The following is a 15,872-nucleotide window of genomic DNA, read 5'->3' as shown; positions in this document are numbered from 1 at the left end:
ACTAGACCAAACTGGAACCTATATTAACCTCTGACGCATTCTCTATTTCACAACACATAAGGCACATCTTAAGAGGATTAAAGAGATGGTAACTAATAGATGTTCAAATTATACAAATGTCTTTGAACTCTCTAAGGTTTGAAGATGTTTTCCATGTTCATTACATTAGCTCTACTACGCTAAACATGTCATAGTCACCATATCTACTCCCAGTAGCAGACTTATGAAACTGTAATTGTAACAAACTTCTAATGGGAACTTTGTAACCGCATGCTTTAGATATTATGTTATTATTGATGCATATGCGACTGCAGAGTGTCTATACCCACAAATATCGATTCCTTAGTCAATCAGTTCTCTAATGCATTCTCAAATTAGCGATTCTCAGTATAAGGTGCTTTAATTGAGCTTTGTTGCTGTCACCCTAGTTGTACGTCTTGCTTAACTTCAGTTATACAATGTCCGCTTACGCGCAAGCTCTCTATCAAACCAATAACCCAAAGGACGCCCAAGCTACTCCAAATGTTTGCTAACAAATGTCAACTGAGCAACTGCCTACCACTCAGTCACCCACAAGACCCTCCTTACCCCCGCACGGCTGCAACACCCCCATACTACCACCCCTTCTCGTAGCTCTCACAGGGTGGATCTGTGGCTACCACTTTCCGTCTTGGGATTAGAAATTGTGATTTCTATTTATTATCTTCTTTCAATGCTTTTCTCACTTTCCTATGCCTGCCTTTCTTTCTCCCCTACCCTCCTCCTTCCCTCCCAGGGATATCCCAAGCCTAATCGGCCATGTTCACACAGCCTTAGGTCCAAAATGTCATCCAGCTACCTTAAAATAAGCCTCTTGCCCCACTGACCCCCTCAAACTTCACCAAGACCCCCCAAAGCACATATTATGCCTAGTAACACTCTTAAGATTCTATCGTTAAACATGAAGGAACTGAACCACCCTTTCAAAAGAAGGAAAATCATTAACTCAATGGGGATATTCTCTTACTTTAGGAGACCAGAATAGGTAAGGATATTGCCTGCAATCTCTTAAAGAACTGGTACTCGAAACTGGCATGCTCCCCTGACTCTGATAAGACAAACTGAGCTATCACTGTCTTTGCCAGATCCACGGGCATTAAAGTCACGCAGAATATACATGACACAGAAGGCATATGGTTCATCTCACAAATAGCCAAACATAATTGGGAACTAGTTATCATGAACATATATGCACCCACCGCCGAATGCTCCTCACTTTGGGTTAACCTAAATAAAAAATTCAAAATGGCTCTAACATACTATTAGGAAGAGACCTTAACCTTCCAATGGACCTATTGTTTGATAGGCTACCCCTTCCAAGCTCAGATCAGGGAAATTCCACATACTAATGAAAAACGAATGCACAGCACACAATCTAACAGATATATGGAGGTCATTCAGCCAAACAGGTGGGGAGTTCACTTGCTACTCCTACTCACATAATTCCCACTCAAGGATCGATTACTTCCTGACTAATCAGAAAGTAACTCATTCCTGCTCCAATCTCAGTATTGAACTCATCATTATCTCAGACAACACCTGTATTTCATTAGACATCACATTCACCAACACCCAAAATCCAGATAGACAGTGGCGTCTCAATGATACGCTACTAAATGATCCTACCAGCAAAGAAGAAACATGCGATCGTTAACTACTTTCAAGAGAATGCCTCTCCAGTGATCTCTCCAGAGACTCTCTGGGAAGCCATGAACCACCGCTAAACTCCAGAAGAGACTCCAACGGATCCAGAATGCATCAGCAAGACTCATCCTCAACATCCCCCGACACAGCCACATCTCCGGACACCTGAGAGACCTGCACTGGCTCCCGGTCAACAAAAGAATCACCTTCCGGCTCCTCACCCACGCACACAAAGCCCTGCACAACCAAGGCCCAAGATACCTCAACAGCCGCCTCAACTTCTACACTCCCACACGCCAGCTTCGATCGACCAGCCACGCCCTCGCCGCCGTCCCCCGCATCCGAAGAGCCACCGCAGGAGGAAGGTCCTTCTCCTACCTGGCCGCCAAGACTTGGAACTCCCTCCCGACCCATCTCCGCCTGACCCAAGACCACCTCGCATTCAGGAAGCAGCTCAAGACCTGGCTGTTCGAGCAGTAGCGGCCCCCCCTCCTCAAGCGCCTTGAGACCCTCCGGGTGAGTAGTGCGCTATACAAATGCAATGATTGATTGATTGATTGATTGATTGATGAAACAACAAGCAGGGGCAGAATGATCAGTATCATGACCAACAAAAACAAGACAGCCAACAATTAATTTGAGGAAATAGAAACTAGAGTAAAACAGCTTGAGTGCCTCCTAGTCTCCAAACACTCCATCGAAACGATCAACAAACTGAAAACCCTAAAATACCAATGCAATAAACTAATAATACACGAGAGAGCTCACATATGGTTGAACACCAACAAAGCAAAAAAGTTATGCACATTCAAGAAAGCCGGGTATTCTTAGCCAATTGCCTAAAGGTGAAAAGCCAGAACTCCTCGATTATTGCAATAAAGAGCAAATCAGGGAAAACAAAAACTTAGACGAAAACATAGCCAGTTGCTTTTCACCATACTGCAAAGAACTTTACAATCCAGATTGGCACCCAGTCATCTCAGATTGCAGAAAATAACTCCAAAATAATAAACTCCCCTCAATTAAAGAAGCAGACCAAACCACCATAAACAAACTGTTTAAAATTCAAGAAATAGATAATGCAATCAAAACACTTAAAATATAGAAAGCACTGGGACCTGACGGATGCTTTTACAAAACAATCCAGCCGCAACTCAAGCGCACCTAAAATCCCTCTTTGACTTTTATGCCTCCAAAGGCAAAACTGGCCTGAACTGTTCAGAGGCTAAAATAACTGTCATCCACAAAGAAAATATAGACCAATTAGACACCAATACCTATAGATCGATATCCCTACTTAATGTAGATTGTGAATTATTTGCAAAAATCCTAGCTACAGAATTGGAAACACTACTCCCATCACTAATACATCCCTCCCGAACTTGCTTTATAAAAGGGAGACTTGCCTCTGATAAAATCAACTTGCGCATGTCCTAGAAAAAGGCTCTCTCCTACACTCCCCGGCGTTGGCTATGGTCTTAGCCGCTGAAAAGGCTTTTGACAAGGTGTCTTGGCCCTTTCTAAGATCAGTTATCCATAAATTCAACCTAGGACCCTTATTTGAACGGATGGTATTCGTACTATTTGATAACCCATCAGCCAGAGTCAGGGTAAACAGTTCCCTTCCTGAGAGGTTCTAACTATCACAAGGCACAAGGCAAGGAAGTCCCCTCTCCCCGCTGCTCTTTCTCTTAGCCATAGAACCCCTCCTAACTGAATTACGAAACAACTCCATCATAAAGGCATCCCATTTGACTCCTGAAACTACAAGGTGGCAGTATATGCTGATGATGTCCTCATCTTCCCTGAAGACGCGGAAGCAGCCATACCTGAAATTCTAAACCTGATTAATGCCCACGCTAAAGCCTTGGGTTACACATTAAACAAAGAAAACACAAAGGTCTTCCCTCTCAACCTGCTATGTACTCCTTCAATCCTCGACAATGGTAACCTCAAATGGCAAAATCATCACATTAAATACTTGGCCCTACAACTCTGTAAATCGCTGCCCAACTCTAGTGCACACAATGACAACACACGCCCTTAAAAAAATACAGGACCTCATTGAGACATGGTCAGCGGCGGCTCCTCCGTTGTGGCGGAGGAGCGTCTCCTCATTGCTGATAGCCAGCAAAATCAAATCTGAAAAAAATTACAATAAAATAATGTTATTATCATTTTATTTTTCACTGAGCCAGAACCAGTCGAGTGCTAGGGTGGGGCGGGCCATCCTGATGGACAGCAGAAGGGAGGAGGAATGGTGAGCACCATAAGTGCGCATTTCGGTTTGGCCAGCTGGCTTAGGACTTCCAAACTGACATGCACACCTAGTATTTCTCCAACCTGAGTTGTGTTGCATAGCCAGGTAGAGAACAGCTATAGGCTCCCAGGCCCTGTCTGAGTGCCACACCATGCCGCTCAGCCAATCCCGACGCTTCTCTCATGCTGGGTAATAGTATTCCCAGCATGAGAGCAGCATCTGGATTGGCATCTAGAAGTCTGCGCAGTGAGCTACAGCCCTTGGACTGCAGTCAGAATGCGAATAGTACTCCAGGTAAATTTCATAATAAGCATGTTCTTTCTACAACTTTCCGCTTTTTAAAACTCTTCTGCAAGGCTATTATGCAATTTTTTGGGTGCAGTAAAAGACCCAGAATCTCTACCAATCTCCTATAATAGGTCAAAGACAAAGGCATAGTCGGTCTCCCCAACTTCAGCAAACTTCAATTGGCATTCATACTCAAACAATCTATACATTGGTTTCACCCAAATCCTCTGCTCCTCCTGCTCGTCTGGACAGACATCGAGAGAAGTCTATTCTCCCTGTTCACCCTCCCAAGCTGCCATCTAATTGAAACACTTCAAGCCCTTACACTCTGCAGATATAATCAGAGACATGATACTGGCAGTGAAACATCTGGACAGCAAATGTACTGTCAAGCTCTCCTCCTATGCCTCGCTTTGGCACAACCCATTCATAAAAATGGAGTGTAAGACCGTCCACTGGCACACCTGGTCATCACACAATATCGTATATATTAAAGATGTGATTGATAGAGCCAAAGCTATTCCCTTTTCACTCCTAAAACATCTTTTGACATCCCCAATTAGGAATTTTTCAATGTTCTCAAACTCAGAGTTGCAGTTAACCGTCATCAATCTTTCCTGGACCCACAAAATCCAAGCATTCTAAGGAAACTAGCTTGACTCGCACCTCAAGACCATCACGCCTCTAAAATCTATACAATGCTTCAGGAACACACTCCCGAACCCATACAAAAGCCTCAAAACAAATGGTCTGGCTCCTTTCTTAGAAAAGGTTACACTCAGGCAATGAAAAAGTAGTCCCAAATATGGAAACATGCAGCCAAGCTCAAAAGCTCCACCGTCATCTCATAGTGTCAATACTGTGTTTTTACATAGATCCTTCTTGACCCCAGGCAAACTGTGTCGACTGGGGCTATTAAACTTGAACAAATGCTGGAGCTGCTCATCCGAGGTTGGTGGCCTCAAACATATGCTATTTGTTTTCCCTACGCTCTGTTCTTACTGGGAAGATATTAACCATAAACAATATCTTCCAGTGTAAAGTTACTCTAGACCCATACCTCCTATGGTTAGGCCCATGGATTCTTCCCTATGCCCCATCACTTAACAAAACAGAACTCCTACTATTCGACTTACTACTCACACTGGGAGTCAAAACGATCCTTTGAAATTGGAAAAACTTAAAATCTATCTCTTACCACACATCCTCAGAAGCTCGGAAAACACTATCCTCAACCAAAACTTCAACCACAATACATCTAGACTGCTTTAGCTACCCTTAGACGGGTTTATAAAGACTACTACAACCTCCACTAAGGGTACCAATCTAAATCCCATCTAACAACCCTCTTCCCACAATTAGCTGCATGGGTTATCTCTGACTCCCCCCTCCCCCCTTAACTCCGCCTTCCACCTAACCCTGTCAGCTTCTTCTCATGCTACTATCCTTTTCTCTTATCTACACTTTCCTCTCCACTCTTCTTTCCTTTCACACGAGAAGTAGACCACCATCTAACCATAAGAGCTATCCATGGGAGCTAACATACCCAATGAATTTTGCTGATCTGACTAATGTAATTATTTCTGCCGACCTTCTCTACAATGCCTTCACATTGTCTTGTATGAAATTGACAAACGCTTCTATTGGCTTCTCATGTAACATACGGAAATCACTGTACTGCTTTTACCTCTCTTCTCTATTCATGTTTTTCTTTATTATATTACTATAATATAAAAAAATTAATATAAAGGTAAAATTAAAAAAAGTTGCAGTGCTTATTACTGTTCCAGTAGTTATGACACTAGACAACATAACATATTAGACTGAACATTGTGTTTATATCTGTTGCATTTGCATCTCCTAGGTTGGTGACAGAACATGGAATGTAGCACTTTGTGGAGAGGGAGATTCTCTGAGGGAATTCTAAGGGCGGCAGTTGCTGCTGGGCAGGGAAGTTGGAGGACTTACTTATGGACTGCAGAATAAACGTGTTTCTACTTACCCGCTATGCGTCTTGGATTTACTAATATCTCGCACAGCTCACATATATCCCTACAGTTGTGTATACAGAGCTCACAACCACATCATTTTAACCAACCACCACCACCTCCGGCACAATACACTAATCAGTACAATTCACAGTAATGTAACACACTTAGATGACTGAGCACTCTGTATTAGGACCTCACAACAGCCTTCTGCTCTTCATACAATATACCTCTCGAAAGACAAGAGTCCACTGCTGGATTAGTTTAAAGGGACATTGTGGAACAAGAAACCACAATAAACACGCCTCAAGCTGAGGAATGCCCACAACAGTCCTTTGAAGGGCATGTGCCCCAATTGGTAAAGACCTCCAGCTACGCACATGAAGCAACACCATAAACATACACAAGAATATTAACCACACCCACCCTACTGTGGATCCTATTGAAATAGACAACGCTCTACTGTCTGTGGTGCAGTACTCACGTGCTATCCTTGACGTTACCCAACAAAACGGGGCACCAAAGCATAACATACCATACATTTCTGTTCCTACAGTAGGTGAATGTGTGAGCTGACGTGGTGGCTGTGATTTCTGTTAGGGTGGATGATTTACGTGGGCCAGATTCGTGGCAAAAGTAGGAAAGAATATGACTAGAAATCTTTGTCTTCACCTGATTTTATTTGTACTACATTTTTAATCACAAGGTTTCCAGGTGTACTCTTGGGTGGTCATGTGACTTTCCTTGCTGTATAGATACGTTTCAGGGAATATAGGATCCCTTGTGCAAATGCACTTTAAAAGAAATTCTTAACAGGGTAAATATTTTTTCCTGTGGAAAAGGCCTGTTCCCTACTTCCTCAGGAAATCTAGGAATGATCCATCCCCCTTCCCACTCTGGAAAGGGATTCACAAGAGCCCTGCCCTAGAGAACGTTTTCAGGCCTTTGCAGGGTGGAACAGGGATTCATCAGTTTGGGAATACCAACAAACACACACATGTTTGGAAGTTCTCAGACTTTTAGGTGAAACGTGCCCTCAAAGGCCTGTTTCCCTCCCCTATAGCGGGATATACAAGTGTAGAGATTCTCCCATTGTGAATTCCTGTCGGGTGTAAATGTGGTTTTAAATGTATGTTTACAACCAAATGTACCTTTGTGAATATGGTCTTGTGTTTATATTCTCTCCCAGATAATGTCTTCATTAGTTTGAGGAAAAATGACTGTATGTTGTTCCTGCGGGGAAGAGAGGTGAGGGTCTACCAGTTAACAGTGGAAGATGTTGGTTTATTGGTGCAGCTCATTTTTAAAGACTTTCGACCATTGTGTTCTTGTTAAAGCTGTTCATTGCTTCTGGATGTTGTGCTTGTTAACCTTTGATGGCTTCTTTTTTAAGGTGGACGTGGGAGTAATTCATTTCACCCCTTTGATTGAACCCCAAATAAACCAACCGTTCAAACTTGTGGAAAAGGTTGTTCAAAGCGTCTTCCAGTTCAAAAGAAAATACTGCCATCGAGGAGTTGGGTCAGTTTATTTATTATTTATTTATTTATTTGTTGATTTATTTATTTATTGCTTATGTGCACTACCAACATGTTGCCTAGGTCACACCATAGAACCGAGATGGAAGCTTATCTGGTGTGTCTTGGCCATACCGGGGTGGTTAAGACGTCAAGGTTGTGTCTCAATGTTGATACTGTCGATTATAGAGACTGGAATGTTATATTATGTTGTAGCCTTTCGTACAACTCATGTCCACCCAAACAAGCATTTACAATGCAATGGTCTCGGCATTATTCAAGGTAGAGCTATTGGCATTGCTCATGAAATTTTTTTCTTTTTTTTTTAAAAACATAAATAAATGGTATTGTCATTTACAATGGCCATAGGTGAACATTAGAGAGTAGTAGAGAGTATTTGCGGACACAGAGACACACACACACACACACACTAAACCACGCACACAGACAGAGCCACGCACACACACAGACAGAGCCACGCACACAGAGGCCCTGCTGGCTTATTTACTCTTCTGAGGTCACAGTGTCCAAAGTGTGTACATAAACCCCGACTTCCCAATGTCCTGCTGGTTTAACTTATTTTTCTGACGCCACAATGTCCTGGTTGGTTACATAACCCTCTAACATAATAAGCTACAGGGATGTACTTCTCTTACCTGACAATGTCCAAATGTTTACCTACTTCTCTGACGTCACAATTCCATGGTTGTTTGCATGACCCCCTGAGACCAATCCTCTGCTTCTTGAAGTAACTTGTGATATCACAGTAGACATGTTGTTTGCACCACTGCGATCGCCGTTGTCCTGGCTCTGCTGATGCCCTGTGTAAACACAGATCTAACAGTGAAAAGCTGGCCATGGGTGGCAGGAGTGGGCCGGGTTCAGTCCAAACTACACACACGGAGTTGGTTTAATCAGATGCCTCATGTGTGGAAAGGACTATCGGTTTCCATAACCAGGGTCGAAGGTGGGATCGCCTTGAGGCACTTTGGTACTGATTATGGACTGAGAGCTCTGGGTCCAAACATTCTAAACTGCGAATGTGTCAGCTCCTCCCCCAGCGTACCCGAACTATTCAGGAAAGTGCAGCGCGAGTTAAAACCTCATTCCTATACAACCACTGGCCTCTCCGCAGAGACTGCTAATGGTGGCACTAGCTGGCCTCTTCCGGTGCAAGGAAGGTCCAGTGCCGAGTAAAGGCCTCCTTGTTTCAATCTACTTGACAGGGAGATCTAGACAACCATAGTCTATGGTTTACATAAGAGAAAATATGTAGATGTCCAAATTCGGAAACGCTGGGAGTTCTCATTATCTGCCTTAACCCCGCCCCCACCCTCCCACCATGTCTGCAGTCACTCTCGCTCATGCTGCCACTCTCACTCATGCTGCCACGAATACTGCATTTAAATATTTCAGTAATACCCCGCACAGAATACCCCATACTACAGGGTGTGTTCCTTACTGGGTTTTGTGCTTTCCCACCATTACAAGTTTCTCCCTTGTAAAATCGGTTCCAGGGCACATGGAAAAAAAACACCACAGTGAAGACACCAGAGGCTGAGGTCCAGGAAAGTAAACGGTTCATTCCAGCTATATGGCATACAAAGTCGGCTTGAATGAATCATTAACCGCACGCACCCAGGTCTTTTAAACGCCCCCTGCACACCCCCAGATCAAAAGTCCATGTGCACCCCATTTATAGGCATCTCAACGGTGCCCAGCGCGCCACAACAGGTGCCTAATTAGCCTTTCAAGGGTAACGACCATAGCATAATATGCGAGCACGAGCAGAACAACCTACAAGATGGGACTGCGCTCGTGCACCTCTACACCCAGCACACACCACTGATTACAAGTTTCTTCCTTAGAATGAGGAATAACTGTGTGAATTTTTGTTAGACCCTAGATTTCTGCACATTTTTCTCTCTGTTTAAGCACTTTTTGTTAAATAAATTTCACTTGCTGCTCATTTTATAAATAAATAAATAAAACGCAGAGATGTAGAGTTTTATCTCCACAGTTCATTATCCATTTTGGCCACGGTCTCCGGCTGAGGACGCAATCTCCAATTCCTCAAAACCCGTCACAAAGGCCCTTAAATTGTTTTCAACATCAAAAATATTTCAGAAGAACGGCATCCCAGGCACCTTCGCATTTTTGTTTGAAGTCATTTTCTGTTTTTTCTTTCGCGTAGGGCTGGTGTGCTGTGTGTGGGTGGTGGGTAATCACGAGGAATGTTTTTCCTACTGCACATCAGTAATTTAATTCAGAATGGTGACGGGATGGTATGCTGAGCATGGAGGAGTTTATGAAAATCAACCCACTTTGAAAGTCTAGTTGCTGGGGGATAGTGTGTGTGTGTGTGTATTTTGCAAGTGTGTGTTTGCCTGTAAGCAGTTTGAAAACATATCCATAAAATAAATACATGTATGTAGCTTTCATTAAAGAGTATGCCCAGGATCAGATGAAATCGCCCAGGTGAACTATATTTACATCAATCACTGTTCAAAATCCATTAAGCATTAATCACACTTGCCCACTGAAAAGCCTTTTCCGACATTTTTTTCCACAAAATTAGTCAACTCTATGTGCCCTCTCTGGCGCTCAACATATTCCACCTTTCTAAGCAATGATGTCACAAATATGTGTGAATAAAGAGGTTGTAGAAACCCATTCACGACCATTTCCCTCGAAGTCATTGCCGAGATTTTCTCCAGTCCGGTCAGAAAACCAAATGCATTCTGGGTAGTGTAGTCTTATCTTGCTTCCATTAAACGAGCACACCTTTAATCAATAATCTGTGAAAAGGTGAACAGTTCAGGACTGGTGACAGTGTCTGTAATGACCTGGAGTTGGGTCCCTGCCCTAAATCTGAGGCAACATCTAAATGAGCCGCCTCCTCGACCAATGGCATTGAGAGGGCAGAGCAGTGCTCAAACAATTAGTGCCTCGCCCATGTAGACATCCTTATTTAACGTAGACCGGGTAGGGATATAAATTCTCACTCCTACCTTGAATATGTCCAATAACATATAAAGTAAGGTCTGGATGTACTCTTTTCCATCCAGACCTTACTTTATATGTTATTGGACATATTCAAGGTAGGAGTGAGAATTTATATCCCTACCCGGTCTACGTTAAATAAGGATGTCTACATGGGCGAGGCACTAATTGTTTGAGGACTTTCTGAGTGGGGGGCTGCCTCGCACATCCCCATCCCCCTAAACCCCTCTTATTTATGAGGGCAGAGCAGTGACCTTTCGGGCGCCAGAGTCAATGGATATCAGAGTGCTTTACACCCTGATCGGCGGTATGAGGCGCTATACAAATGCTGAAATACATCAAGCAGTCTGCAAACCCCCAGTGTTTACCTGCTCTGCCAGCAGCGTGAGAGCACTGTGGGGGTCCCAGGGTGAAAGGTTAGACTTGCACAGTTTCCGGGTCGTCTTTTCTTCTCTTGGTAGCTTGCCTTAGCTTGACCAGAACACAAACAACACCTTGTGCAGACTAACAGTATATAACACCCGCAAAAAACAGAAATGTCTCTATTAGGCACACAAAGAAAACCCAGAACCCATAAATGTTTGCCATCTAGCCCCGCCCCCAAGCTACACCCCCTGGCCTGCCCCTAACTTGGTGATTAGACCTGCACTTATTTTTTGTATTTAAAGCACTGATGTGTCTGATACAAGGAAGAGAACGACCCCGGACCTACGACTGTGTTGTAATGGTAGTCATGGTAGATGTGCAGTGCTCCCTCACACCACCTGCTGCACTATCACTGCGCCTCTGAAGCACGCACTCATTACGCTGCCTACGAGGTTCAGGGACCAGGCCTGCAGTGAGAGATCCTACCCCGTGACCCCGGTTACCGCTAGGCTGATAATAATCTATCAGTGTGAAAAAGGCCCCATCCACCTTTAATGCCCTCTAAAGGCCCCATCCACCTCTAATGCCCTCTGCGGCTTCGAGTCTGTGGAGCTTTAGTCCGAGTAAGCCATACTACCTGGCACAAACAGCCGCCCGCGAAATATCAAACCTCGGTAAAACCAATCACGTGTGGGCGCACCACAACAAGCAGAACCAGAAACAAACAAGTATAATACGATACGAAAGAAAACACAAGTACCCCGCCGCTTAGAGCAGCAGCAATTAGCCGCTTTCTCAGAAGAAATAGGTAAGAAGAGCACTTACACAGCATTCCCAGGCGGGGAGCGCGCCTTTCAAGAGCTCCTCTCCAGAGCCTGCGTCCTGTCCACTCTTCACATCCTCCCACAGCGCTGTCCCACCCCCAGTCCGGGCCTTGGGCACCATCATTTCAAAAAGGGGGTGGTGATGGACAGAGTATCTGAGTCAATCAGAACACTCCTACCCAGTCAACAGGTCAGGGCTTGATCCATCACCGTTTTTTTGCTCACTGCACCAATGATGGTCCTTGGGCACCGGCACACAGACTCAAACAGCCTCTTAATGATTATCTAAATGGAGCAAAGCACTGAAACCATGTCTCTTTCTCTTCCACCAATATTTTCCATTCAAATCACCTTCACTGCGGTGAAAAAAAATGGCGGCCAGAAGCTTCTGTTTTTTTCGGAATCGGGGGCGTGGTTTTGTGGTTCTGAGTGACAGACAACGTCACTGTCTAAAGAACGCAAAAAATCACGCCCCCAAATCCGAAAAAGACGGAGCTTCTTTGGAGGGACGGCTCTCTCCTCCAATGGCTGGCCTCTGTTTAGGAAGCCAGCCAATGGAGGAGAGACGAAAACAGAGGTGGAATAAAGCAGCCTGCTAAGTAACAATAAATCTCGGACTTCCGGTCTGCCGACCGGATATTACCGAGGCCTAAAAAGGTCACATCACAGTAGTTGCAAGTAATTGAAGCTGCATTTGACATAGCAAGATGGCCAATAGTTTCCAGAAGTTATTGAGTGGGACGTTTTTAAGCTGAGGAGGGATAAAACAAAAAGGCCGATCCGACTTGGCCATGCAAACAAAGAATTTGCACCAGACTGTTGCAACCTACATCTGAAGAGTTTGTTCCTTATTAAGGCTAGACCCCCACGTTGCACAGATCAGTGGTCAATGCATGGAGGTTTAACAGTCTCCAATCACAAGTAACTGGTGCAAGGAACTCGATCGGGGGTGACAGAATCACATTTCTGGGAGCCTTTTCAGAGATGAGCCAATGTATTTTGAATATCCAGCAGACAGAAAATTGACCTTTTAGGCTCTAATAAAGCTTGTGTAGCTGGTCTTTTGCCCGTAGGAGTAAAACAAGTACAGATTAAAAAAAGTCTTCATGGATAAAGAATATAAATAAAACAGCAACGATTTAGTTGTCCAAAGAGAGGTTTTTGTCAAATATAAAACTGAGTTTTTTAATGGTTTTTAGTGAAATGGAGCTATTATTTCTGCAACTGTTTCACTCCTTTGGTCTGTTGTTTCCTAACTCAGCCTCTTGCCACTTTCATAGTGGCACCCTGGATTACACTGGAATGGTATGGTTGTCAATTTCGTACTTGGGTTCAGCACGTGTAATTGACAGATTCAAGTGACTATGCTATCCACCCTTAATTCACACACTCAGGGGTACACACTCACAGGGTCTTTTTAGCTTCGACTAGGTTGGCCCTTGCGCCACTCATCGTAAATAAAAGGTATTCTATATATACTCATACGGGCCTTGGTTCCGCCTTTTTCAGCCATTAGCTTATTTGGGACATTCAGCCGTTCAGGCAATGTTCATGCATTGTCAGTCCCCTCTTGGATCAGCCCAAAGGGGTATTTCAGTCATCTTCTATCTATTCGTTGTTTATATGTATCCTTCTGCCCCGATTGGAAAGCATGAGGGACTTTTTTACTTCTGAAAACTACACTTGGGCCTGATTCGAGGTTGGGCGGGCGGTCCACTCTCTCTCATGCTGGTGGAGAACATTATGTCTTCCATTCTGATAGACTACTGCCCGCTAAGACGGCTCATTTGAAGGCTTGGAAAGTTTGGTGTGTGGTCACCATATTTAACCCCTTCCATGCTGATGACGGCCCCTGGCCGTCATGCATCACGGTGGGCGTGTGCTGATGACGGCTGGGGGCCGTCATGATCCCGCCCACTCTTCAAAACGGCCGCACAGGCGCAGAATTCCGGCCGCGGCAGAGGGGTTAAAGTTGCTGCTAATCAAACTTTTAAACGTATTTGTTTTTCAAAACAGACTCCCAAAGCAGGAGTTCTTTTTGAAAAACAAAGTACTGCCGACCCAGACACTCTGGGAGCTTTCGCCAAGAGTATGGGCGTCATTGGTATTTTTTTCAGTACAGGAATCCAGGTTTTCCTTGGCGGCCCCAAACAGAAAAAAACAATTAGACTGACCCCTCAAAATAGGGCAGGCACCCTGATGTTCTAACAAAAACAGGCTCTATTCTGTCAGGGCTTTAAGTAAGGTTTCCAACAGATTCAGCGAGCACACTGCTGGCGGAAACCTGACCATCTCAAAATACTGTGTGCAGACCAGTGGTTTGACAGTTTGTGGTGGAGTGTCCTGTCTGCCAAACTCATAATCAGACCCTCTGTTATCACATATTTAACCCCTTGCACGCTCATGACGAGCTCAGCTCGTCATGAAGTACACCTCTTGTACGCTGATGACGAGCTGAGCTCGTCATGAACCGCGGGGTTTTGAATTCTTTAGCGCACAGCGGGAAAATGAGCCGCACGCATGTGGTTAATGTTTATCTTATCCATGCATATATACACAAACCCATCCATTTCTACTGATTTCCACTGTGGTAGGCATATGTCTATGGCTTTGTTAGCACTCACGAACGAGCGGCAAACGTATCTTCATTACTACATGCAAGCAGCTATCAGTTATAAACTTGTTTCTGGCGACAAATGGTGCTAGAGAGCTGCTCCCGCATAGCTTCCGATGAGAAACTGCTTTCATAGTGCCACTCATGGCCACCCTCTTTCAATCCCTTTAATATGTTTTTGCACCCCACCTATCATATCTGATTGTTATTTTCTTATATAAACAAATAATTTCCATAACTCTGCTTCCTGTTGTATTTTGAAAGATCGCTATCTCCCCTCAACTTCTCAATCCCACTACTATATTTTCACCTTTAAATGACACACCTTTTAAAAAAAAACTTTGATATCTTTATTTTACGCTTGTGAACTTAAGATAGCAATTTTGATATTATCACAGTAACACGCTGTAATATGTGGGCATATGTTAAGGGATGGCATGGAATGCTAGGCTGTAGAATGTAGCATGGTCATTTTGGAATGTGAAGGAATGATCAGAGGGAGAGCTGGGCACTGGTGAGAGCAGTTGGATGGGACCTTTCTATAAAGAATAAACTTCTTCCCTTTGGACTTGATGTCTCCTGAGCAACATGATCGTGCACTTTGCTTCACACACACTTCACAGTAAGATAATTTATAGCATAGCATATTTGAAGAAAAACATCAAGTCATTTTCATCAATTAGAACTTGAAGGTAATTTCCATAAAAGGTTCTATTACAGAGTGCACAGTTCTGATAGCACAGTATAATTTTTGAACTATGGTTGTTGTTTTTCCAACATTTCGTTTTTTGGGTTTCATATTAACTCAGTAATCGTATCTGCCCAATTAGCTATATCTTCCGGTGCTTTTTCCTCCTTTCTGATGGGCTTTATGCTCAGTCCTTCAAATGTGGCCCTTTTTATATGTCCTTTTCCAATGCTTTTTTCGAGGGGACGTTATGATGAAGCCAATGTATGGCTATGTGGCGTTTTGATAGCTGTAACCCCTTTGTCACAAATTGATATCCTATTGTGCGTTTGTCAGGCTTTGTGATTATACTAAGCAGACATTGTTTTGGTTTACTTTCTAAACGTAGTGCTGTCAAGGGTTTAATGTACTACATGCCCGTGTCATGATTGGCAGGAAGCCGATGGTTCTGGGTAGCATTTCATAATTTTTGATGGGTCCAACATGGTGCCATGCAGAACATTACAATTATCACATTTAAATTTGCCGTTACTTGTGGGCATTCATTTTTCCATTCTAAATCCTTGTGAGGATCATGTATGTCTCTTTATCACTGTTGTTTCGCACTTAGGTGCATAATTTATTTTCAATTTGTCTTACAG

At 43.7% G+C, this 15,872-nt stretch overlaps 1 protein-coding gene across 4 annotated transcripts in view; it reads left to right on the top strand.

Annotated features, from left to right (window-relative positions):
* Positions 1 to 15,872, top strand: part of TFB1M (transcription factor B1, mitochondrial) — a 440,085-nt gene that overhangs the window by 401,369 nt on the left and 22,844 nt on the right. For all 4 annotated transcript variants that reach the window (XM_078649185.1, XM_078649186.1, XM_078649184.1 and 1 more), the window contains one exon: positions 7,613 to 7,740. In XM_078649185.1, the coding sequence (XP_078505311.1) occupies positions 7,613 to 7,740 (128 nt within the window). The remainder of the gene's footprint in view (positions 1 to 7,612; positions 7,741 to 15,872) is intronic.

This window comes from Lissotriton helveticus, chromosome 6 (assembly GCF_964261635.1).
Source record: "Lissotriton helveticus chromosome 6, aLisHel1.1, whole genome shotgun sequence".
Lineage (NCBI taxonomy): Eukaryota > Metazoa > Chordata > Amphibia > Caudata > Salamandridae > Lissotriton > Lissotriton helveticus.
This window is presented reverse-complemented; position numbering and strand designations above follow the sequence as displayed.